This window comes from Microtus ochrogaster, chromosome 1 (assembly GCF_000317375.1).
Source record: "Microtus ochrogaster isolate Prairie Vole_2 chromosome 1, MicOch1.0, whole genome shotgun sequence".
NCBI classification, from domain to species: domain Eukaryota; kingdom Metazoa; phylum Chordata; class Mammalia; order Rodentia; family Cricetidae; genus Microtus; species Microtus ochrogaster.
This window is the reverse complement of record NC_022009.1, coordinates 94,423,790-94,434,624: the sequence shown is the minus strand read 5'-3', so window position 1 is coordinate 94,434,624 and position 10,835 is coordinate 94,423,790. Positions and strand designations below refer to the sequence as shown.

Below are 10,835 nucleotides of genomic sequence, written 5' to 3'. Positions count from 1 at the left end.
GGTTCTCCATATGGGCTCTCTGCTTTCTGCTCCAGTAGCTATGCCTGCTGCCACACTTCCCCATCATGATGGTGATGGACTCTTATCCCTTTGGAGTCCCAAGCCTCAAATAAACTCTTCTGTAAGTTGCCTTGGTCATAGTGTTTTATCAAAGCCATAAAAAAGTAACTAATACAGTAACCTCAATTGCTATTTCATTGAGGAAAGAGAAACTGTCAAAAGAAGATTCCAGTTTGTGTTACAAATATATTTGTTGCATCTGTTCTCTTCCCTGCTGTCACAGTGTAGGCCAGCCTCTCCAGTCATCCCTAGATTTCATTTCTGTTTTGTTATATTGCCTCCTTCTTAGAGTCCCAATTAAATATTAAGAATCTTTCTTAAATCGGTTCTCCATAAAAATAGCATAGCACCAAATAGTGGTTAAGTACACTGAGAGAGAAATAAACAGAAACACTCCATGAAATAAGAGATTTAAAACAAACTAACCAAGCATCCAATAAGCAGTCCTAGTTAAATGCAATTTTAGCCTAAAATTTTATTTGGATATTCCCCTTTTGCTGCTCAGATACTCCCAGATGTTCATATGGGTAATAAGCCTATCACTTGCCTATAAAGTTGAACCCAACTATGTACTTGAATCCAGGAACTCTGACTGGATCTTGATTTGTTTTTGTTTTTCTATTTCAAAGTTTTCCTTCCTATCTATCTTTAAAGCCAAGTCTTGTTTAAGTGACCTCCTAAACCCAAATGTGGGGCTTAAATGAGAAAAACCCTTTTAGATTCATGTTTGAATATTTAGTTCCCAGTTGGTGGAACTGTTTGGGAAGGATTGGGAAATGTACCCTTGGAAGAAGTGTATCACTGAGGCGCTTAGGATTTCAAAAACCATTTCCTGTGTGTTATATGCCTCTTGCTTGAGCTTTGACATGTGAGCTCTCAGTTGTTCCTGCCACCATGCCTTTGCTCTGTCATCATGGACTCTATAACTATAAACCAAACTAAATGCTTTCTTAGCTACATTTCCTAGGTTACAGTGTTTTATCATAGCAATAGAAAAGTAATGAATACACTAAATTATCTAAAACTACCAAAGTTGTAGTAATGTGGTGATTTCTTTTACATCTTAGAAAAAGGGAGAAAAGGAAAAATATATATTTCTTTCAAATTTAAGAAAATTAAACCCTCGGGGAGACAGAAGCAAGCACATCTCTGTGAGTTCGAGGCCAGCCTGATCTACAGATTGAGTTCCTGGACAGCCAGAACTGTTACACAGAGAAACCCTGTCTCGAAAAACCGAAAAAAGAGAGAATTAAACCCACTATCAGATCAAACATGGGCAAGATTGTTTGTTTTTTTTCTCTGTTTGTTTGTCTTGTACATTTAAATTCGAGAGGCATTTGTTGGTACATTCTGCCAGGAAGATCAGAATTGAAGGTCATTCTTAGCTCCGTAACAATGTCACAATAAAAGCCTGGCCAATCTGACCCTGCCCAAACAAAAAACTCAAAGCCAAGATACCCCTACTGGGAAAAGAACTCATTTACTTTTTTTTTTTTTTTGAGAATGATTCATTTATGAACATTGCATCTATATCACTCCTGTCTCTCTCCCTCTTGCTCAGACTCCTATTGTATCACTCCACCCCAGTTCATTCACAAATCCATGACCTTTAATTGCTATTGTATTACACACACAGCTCTGTAACCTATTGAGTCCCATTTAGCATTGATTGTATGTACATGTGTTCAGGGCTACCTACTTGAGATAGGACAGCCTCCAAGCTGGTCTCTAGAGAAAACTGATTCTCCCTCTCTCAGCAACTATTGACCACCTATACCATCTTGTGGAAATAATCACCTGATTTTTGACAAAGAAGCCAAAATTATACAATGGAAAAAAGGAAGCATCTTCAACAAATGGTGCTGGTCTAACGGGATGTTGGCATGTAAAAGAATACAAATAGGTCCATATATATCACCTTGCACAAAATTCAAGTCCAGTTGGATCAAAGACCTCGACATATAAACCAAGATACACTGAACCCGATAGAAAAGAAAATGGGAAATAGCCTGAAATGCATTGGCACAGGAGACAACTCCTGAACAGAATGCCAATAGCACAGGCACTAAAATCGACTATTACTTAATAGGAGCTCATGAAACTGAAAACCATAAGGCAAATAAAAGGCAGCCTACAGAATGGGAAAACATCTTCACCAACCCCCCATCTGACAGAGGTCCAATTTCTAAAACATATTAAGAACACAAGAAATTAGACCTCAAAAAAACAAATATCCAATTAAAATATGGGGTACAGATACAAAAAGAATTCTCAACAAAAGAATCCCAAATGGCTTAAAATACTTAAAGAAATGTTCAACATACTTGGCCATCAGGAAAATGCGAATTAAAACAACTGAGCTTTCATCTTGAAGCTGTCAGAATGGCTAAACTCAAAAACAGAAGAGACAACTCATGCTGGAGAGGATGTGGAGTAAGGGGAACACTTCCATTGCTGGTAGGAGTGCAAGCTTGTACAGCCACTTTGGAAATCAGTATGGCAGTTTCTCAGAAAGTTGGGAATCAATGTACCTCAAGACCCAGCCACACCACTGGTGGGCATATACCCAAAGGATGCTCCTTCATACCACATGGTCACTTACTCACTTATATTCATAGTGACTTTATTCATACATGCCAGAACCTGAAACCAACCTAGATGTCCTTCAGCCGGAGAGTGGTTAAAGAAAATGTGGTACATTTGCACAATGAAGTATTACTCAGTTGTTAAAAACAGTGACATGAAATTTGCAGGCAACTAGAAAAGTTCATAGCAGTGAGTAAAATAACCCAGACCCAGAAAACCAAACCACGGTATGAACTTACTTATAAGTGGATATTAGCTGTAAATGATAATGATGCTACAAACCACAGACCCAGAGAAGCTAAGTAACAAGGACAGTTCAAGGGCAAACACTTGGATCTCCCTGGGAAGGAAAACTAGAATAGATTTTGTAGGTGGACTAGAGGTGGGTGGAGATAGGAACAGGAGTTGAAATAGAAGGAACACTTAGGGGCAAAAGGTGATTTGGGACCATTTTGTGCATACTGTTGGTTACTGTTGGTTTCTGTACTTGTCCTTTTGCAGCTTTCCTACCAAAAAATTACCTTCCCTCCAAACCCAACTGAAATCCCACTTTTTCTGTATAAAGCATTCCAGTTGCCCTAAAATACTCTTTCCTTTTCCTGCACCCCCTGATAGCCTACCTAGTCTTTTTATGTCACTGAACTGTTAGCTAACTCTTACCTGTTACCGTCAATGAGATTGAAATGAGCTGTTCCTTATCGTTGTGTTCAAGTAATGAACGAACAGCTAATACAGTGTACAGAATAAGCTTCTCTTATTCTGATTCCTCCTTCCCTCTTCCTGCTGCCCAGACTTAAACTTTACTATTTTTCATAAGGAAAAATTTAGGAATTTTTTATGCATAAGGTTAATACTTTAAAATGTTTCATCTCTAATCTGTTTTTGAGATTGGTGATGCTCAATTCTGTGTTTATGTCTGAGTCTGTTGTCTGTCTGTCTGTCTGTCTGTCTGTCTGTCTGTCTGTCTGTGTCTATGTCTATGTGTAGTTGATTACATAGCATTTGAGTCTAAGGAATTCATTTTAATTTCTAAAACATAATTTTTTGGCTGTACATCTGTAATGTTTAGCTACTATAACTTTTTTAAGTTGTTTTTTTAATTAACAGGATGAGCAGCAGCTGCAGGTACTGGCAGATTACAAATACATAATTACTAAAAGTAGCTGAAGCATATTATAGTATACTTCAATAGAAAAAACATCTGGCAATGCTGTGTTAATTTGTCATGAGAGGATTTCAAAGAAAGCACTTACTGCAGCTGGCAAATCCATCATTTCCCTGAGATGAATAGTACACCTTTTGTTTTTAATTTTCTCATACATTGTTGACTAGAACTCTTGGTGATTTAATCTTCAGTCTCCAGGAAGGGCTTTCATGCACTGGGGGGACTTTTCCTTTATATTGTAGTAACCACAGTCTACACGGCACCATCTTGTCTTAAACTGTGCCTCAATAGTAGTGATTGGAACAATTAGATTAACTGACTTGTAAATGCTTAAAAGTGTAAACCTCTCGTGTCCTTCTGTATGTGTGTCTGTGTGTCCACATGTGTGCAAATGCATATGTGTAAAGGCCTGAGTTTGATATCCAGAGTCTCCCTTGTTCACCTTCTGCCTTCGTTGGAACGGGGTCTCTGAATTGCACTCATTAGGCATTAGGGTACTATAATATTTTTTATTATTTACAGCATTTGTGATATTTTTCAGAAGGGCTTTTTACACTGGAAAGAAACTTTGCCTGCCTCCTTTTCAGTACTTCCTCCACCACATCACTCAGTTACAGCACACAGCAACTTAAAATTGAAGTTCACTTAATATTAGAAATACTCTGTGCAGAGCATCATGGCACATGTCTTTAATCCTAGCACTCAGGAGGCAGAAACAGGCGGATGTCTGTGAGTTCCAGGACAGCCAGAGCTATATAGTGAGAACCTATTTGGGGCTGGGCAGGGAGAAAAGAAATACTCCTTATGTGTATGGGTTGGGATATCAATTTCTAAGATAGAAACAAATAGAAGAGGGCTAATTATTATAAAAATATTTAATGCTGACCTTTTAATTATATTATTATTGTTTTATGTATATGGATGTTTTGCCTATATGTAAACCTGTGCACCAAGTGTGTGCATGTTGCCCTCAGAGGCAGAAGAGGGCAGTGGATCCTATAGAACTAGATTTATAGATGGTTGTGAGATATCTTGTGCCTGCTGGAACTGAACTATCTCTCCAACCCCAAATGCTGGCGTTTCTTGAAATCTTATCTATATTGCCTTCCAACTCTCCACCAAACATTTCTGTTGGTACATCGGACTTGGTGTGTCACCCCTAGGCAGTGTTTTTATCTTATCCTATATACTCAGTGTTACACCCTATCCTGTGTTTTTAATCTCATCCTATATGTTCCGTTTCCATAAACGTTAATATCCATCCTGCTATTAAGGTGGAATTCTGAGTGTCATCATTGCACCCTTAAGTCCACCTTCCTGTATCTGGAACCTGACTGTTTCTCTCCAAACACTGTACTTGAGACTATCAACGTTATACACATGGATTACTACTAAAACAACTGGATTCGACTGCAGTCTTTTCCCTTGTTTTTTTCAACTGCAATCAGCAAAATTTTCAGAAAGTGGAATTTAATCATGTCAGTTCTCTTCTTAAAGAACATCAACATCTTCTCAGTGTTAGAAAATAAATCCCAATTGTCCCAACACATAAAATCCTTTGTGGTCTGTATTTCCAGCTTCTTCCTCTTACCTCTGTCCCTGGTCACACTATACCCCATTGATGCTGAACCTCCTACTGTTTCCTATGTATTGCCTTTTCTTTCCTCCTGGCCTATACACATGGATTTGATTGTCTATGACACACTTCCTTCCCTGCCATTGTCCATCCAGCTTCTATTTAACGTTCATAAAACAGCTACAAGCCTGCTTCCTCTGGTGAGACAACTCTAATCCCCTGATTTCCATCCACATGTGTTTCTTAGCACAAGAACGTGTTAGCATATATACTGCCTACAGCTTAATCCTGGTTGATTTCTAGTGCTTCCATTTATTTATAAGAATTAACTTGATCTGGTCTTTTGTCTCACTAACACTTCACAGAGTGAGAAGCATAACATAGTCCCATCTCAGTATCTGTTAAATGTACTTCGTAATTTCCCCAAGGTTATTCTAAGATAGACACTCAAAATTAGGTACCACCAAGAAATTTTGCTCCTTACTTTATAAGTTTGAGTTTATTCAAGTAACTTTAAAAAATAAGCTTTTTAGGAATAATTTTTGTTTAAAGGGTGAAGCTTTAGAACATGATTTTACTAGTTGTAGTGTCCCAAACATACTTCACTATTAGGAGCCTTCTTTGAAAATGTAATCATTGGATTCTCATTAATTCTGATATGAAATCAAGTAACTAACAACTTTGGGAAATCAGTCTGAAAATCTGACATTTAAAGTGGAGCCTGAAAAAACAGAATAAATGAGCTATACCAACAAAGGCAGCAGATACTGCAGATGTGGGGGAACAAGCAGAAGGGCCTGTGGGAGAGAAGGATGGGAACAGGATGCAGTAATCTCCAGAGCAAAGGTGACCAGAGTGTACATCAGCTGTTGTTAAATGTATTTACTTACTTTCAGTAAAATACTGAAGAATATTTCAAGTTAAAATCCAAAGTGCAGCAGGAGGAAGTCAGTGGAGGATTTGAATATCCTTAGGTTGATTTTAAGACTTCCTTTATTTTTACTTATGAGTTTTCTATGCATGCACGTGGAGAGCCACAAGAAGGTGTCTGATCCTCTGAAACTGGAGGTAAAGATGGTTGTGCGTACAGTGTAGGTCTTGGGAACTTAGGCTTGGCCCTCTGCAGATGAGGCTTAGGTAGGAAGATGACAGGTCTGCCTGGTCAACTTAATGAGCCCCAGTTCAAATTCGAAAATACAGTAAGGGCAATGGATATCATCTAGTTGTTAAGTGAACTTGTATAGGCACACCTGAGTTCAATACTCGGTACCACAAAATAAAAATTTAAAAATTTTGCTGAAATATTCAGTTTGTCAGTTTGCCTATACTTTTAGCAAACATAAATTCCAAGAAAAAACCTGGACAAAACCATCTTTAGAATTCCTAGGATATCTGTGAACCCTTTTCATCCATCTTACATCTAATGTCAGAGTCTTTGTGACCATAGCAGCGTCCTCATCATTCGCACACTGCACCTTGCGTTAGAGACCTGATACAAAACCTGAGACTATGCAAGGGTGGACTGCAAACAGTCGGGAGAGTGCACTGTGGAAATCAGCTTTTGTAATTTATTGAAAAAATGCTGACTTGGTGACTTTAGAGTTTAGCATTATGCTCAGCATGTTTCCTTCATAGATAAAACATTCTGGCTTTTATTAATGTTTGTAATGTACAGAAATTAATATTTTGTAACATGTTTCTACATTATATTTTGTAAACCTGACTAGAATTCTGTCATTTAAATATTAATTATGTATATGATCTAAAATGTTTGAGACACTCATAGGCTAGGCAGTTCCTAGTGAGTAATACTATAAATTATGATTCCTCATTCTTCTGGGTATTCTTTTGATGAATGCTGTGACAGAAATTATAGAGAAATTGGGTACACATTCCACTGATTTTTTTTTCTTTTTATTTATTCTTTTCTCATACAGTACATCCCAATCGCAGGCTCCCCTCCCTCTACTCCTCCCAGTTCTCCCCTGCCCTCCCCCTCCCCCTTATCTACTGCTCTTCCATTTCCCTTCAGAAAAGAGCCGGTCTCCCAGGGATATAACTAGATGGAGTTAGACTTAGCAAAACCCCTCATATCAAGGTTGGACGAAGCAACCAAGTAGGAAAAGGGTCTCAAGAACAGGCAAAGGAGCCAGAGATATCCCCACTCCCACTGTTAAGTGTTACAGGGAATGAGCTTGTTGGTTGCCCCTAATGTTTGGCTGTAAGTCTCTGAGTCAGTTCCCATCAGCTGCCAGAAGAAGCCTCTCCGATGGTGATTAGGCTAGGCACTGATCTATGAGTATAGCAGAATATCATTAGGAATAATTTCACTGAGCTTTTCCCCCTTTGTTTTTTAACCAGTCATGTTTGGTTCTACCCCCAGATCTTGGGGCCATCCACCTTCTAGTTCCTGTCCATCCAGAAAAATGTCAGACATGGGCTCCTTCTTGTAGCATGGGCCTCAAGTTAAACCAATCATTGGTTGGTCACTCCCATGAGCTCTGAGCTCCTTTTGCCCCAGCTTATCATGTAGGCAGGACAGACTTTTTATTTGGTGTAAATACTCTTTAAGTACCATAATGTCATACAGAAACGGAAATGTATCTCTGTGTGCCTCTGCAGACTATACTTAAATCACCCTGAAAGGTAAGAAGTTTTCTTTTTTTCTCGAGTTTCCAGAGAAGAGATTAGATAGCTTTATTTGGAAAGTATTTTATTTGTACTCAGTTTTTAAACTTTATTTTCAGTTTTTCCACATATAAAATTAGACCTCACCAGGTTGTCTTAACAACTAAAATAAGTTCATTTCTGAATGTATCTGAACTGCCTGGCAGGTGGGGAGCACCGTGTGTTTGTTAGAATTATAACCACTATCATCATTATCTCTTGCTGAATGCTAGGTTATAAGCATATGAAAATGGCCATCAGTGTTGCTTGCAATCCAGTGGAGCATGACAGATATGCAGAGATAAATACTTATAAAGACAAATAATTTAGTATAAAAATTAATAGTTTTACTTAATTGTATTTTTCTGATCATCAGTTTTGTAGAAAATTATTACTGTCCATCATGCAAATAGTTGCCTTAAGTAAACTAATAGTTTAGTTGTCAAATCACACAATGGGTAGTTTTCTGGTTTTGTGTAAAAGGAATATTGACTATAAATGTTACTGTTTCATATTAACCTGGGTTGTACTCCTTATTTTACATCCATACTAATATGCATAATTTTGTCTTCAATTATATTTGGCCTAGAAGACTGGCTCCTGTGGCCATTTTGATTTTCTCCTGTTGGAAGCAGTGATTTTAGGGTGCATGAGATTCCCTAGGTACAGTTTTCTCTACCTTGTTGTCACCACCAAAATAAAGGTTAAATATCTGAGTTTGCTGTGATGAAATCAGTGATAACAGTTCAGACACTTCATTGTGAAACTGAACTAATACATCATTGAAGGGGCGTGAGCACTGGTCTTCCAAAGTGCAGGTTTGGGGATGGCAGTACTATGACTACCACTGTTCGTCCCACATCACCTGTGATAAGTGGTCAATAATATTATTGGAATGGTTATTGATAACATGAATCTAACCTGGCTTATATATTTATTACACACAGCTTACTAATTTTAACAGCTATTCCCTCAAATGTAGTATACCCTAGGGATTTATTGAGTTCTCAAATGTAGTATACCCTAGGGATTTATTGAGTTCTCAAATATACTATACTCTAGGGATTTATTGAGTTCTCAAGCTGTTTACATGGCTCATTTGAAAATATAAAAGCTGGAGCTATTTGGGGGGAGTATTATTTTGTTGTTTAATTTTAGAAATATAAAGTTAAAGGATAAAAGCCAGTATTTAATTAACTATTTTAAAACTACAGAATTGATTTGGAATTTGTTCTGACTCACTTCTTGTGTAGGCATGGAGGTCCTTGTGCTCACAGATAAGCACTAGGAGCACACGGAATATTTACACAGAGGGTTAGTCCTTCAAGAAAAGAAACGTAATACTTGTTGAGAGCATATGTGCATTCTGTTCTGGTGACCTCTGTGTTATCTGTGTGCAGTGCCCGTAGAGACAAAAAGAGGACATTGTAACCCCTGGAAGTGGAGTTACAGGAAGGTGTGAGCTGCCTTATGTGGGTGCTGGGAACTGAACCCAGGTCTTAGGCAAGAACAGCAAGTACTCTTACTGCTGAGCTATCTTTCCAGGATACATGTTTTTGTTATTTTTCAAGACATGGTATCACAGCATATTCCCAGCTAGCCTGGAATTCACTATATAGACTAGACTGGTCTCAAACTCACTAAGATTCACTTGCCTCTGCCTCATGAGTGCTGGAATTAAAAATATGTGCTACTAAACTTATCTGTGATATAATTTTTAATTGTAACGAAATATACATCATTTACATTTACTGAACCATTTTTACTGGGTTCAATAGGGTTAAGTATATTCACAGTGTAACTACCCCAGAATATATGTTTATTTATGCATTAGTTACTTTTCTATTGCTGTGACAAAACACCATGACCAAGGCAATATATAAAAGAAAGCATTTAATTTGGGCTATGAGTTCAGAAAGTTAGAGTTCATAATGACAGGGTAAAAAGTGTGGCACAGAAATAGCTGAGAACTTACGTCTTGATCTGCAAGTAGAAAGTTATGAGGGAGCACACTGGGAATAGTGTGAGTTTTTAAACCTCAAAGCCCACCGCCAATGACACACCTCCTTCAACAAGGGCGTGCTTCCTAATCCTTTCCAAATGGATCCACCACCTGGTAACCAGTTATTCAAACGTGAGTCTGTGGCGGCCCTTCTCATTTAAACCACCACATTTTATTTAAAAAAAAAAAAATGAGTACGTTACTATTTTTTAAAAAAAAAAAAACTTTTGTTCAAAATATAAATGTCTCATTAGTAAAGATTTAGTTTACATTGTTTTATTTTTGTTTTCAACTTAAATTTTAAGTGTGTATTTTATATTTGCATATAGTTCCAAACTTTTTCTTTTATGTTTGTTTGGTCAGTTCTCAATTCTCCCTGTCCCTTCTCGCTTAATAGGAGTGAGCTGAGTCGACAGAAACTTCATACCCAAGAGCTGCTTTCTCAGCTGGAAACGGCAAATGAAAAGGTAGCTGAGGTAAGAAAATGACTCCCCTTCCCCTGGGAAGCCCTTTCTACTGCAGCTTGATACACACACTATCGCATTCAAAATGCACCAAACCCAAATATTCTCTACTCGGGAATAACTACATACAAATAACCACAAACAATTACCCCTAAAACTCCACACTTACTATACTGTGAATAAAAACGAATCACTAGTGATTCATCTTTTGTATACAGTAAAAGTAGAATTCTTATTAAGTTGTTAATACTGTAATTTGTGCAGTATATTAGAGACTATATACTTTAGTGTAACGGCATAAACGAATGCAGACAG

General features: G+C 37.7%; 1 protein-coding gene across 3 annotated transcripts in view; it reads left to right on the top strand.

Annotated features, from left to right (window-relative positions):
• The window catches only part of Sclt1 (sodium channel and clathrin linker 1), a 122,195-nt gene that overhangs the window by 97,679 nt on the left and 13,681 nt on the right, over nucleotides 1-10,835 (top strand). For all 3 annotated transcript variants that reach the window (XM_026782922.1, XM_026782924.1, XM_005343937.2), the window contains one exon: nucleotides 10,454-10,532. In XM_026782922.1, coding sequence (XP_026638723.1) covers nucleotides 10,454-10,532 — 79 coding nt within the window. The remainder of the gene's footprint in view (nucleotides 1-10,453; nucleotides 10,533-10,835) is intronic.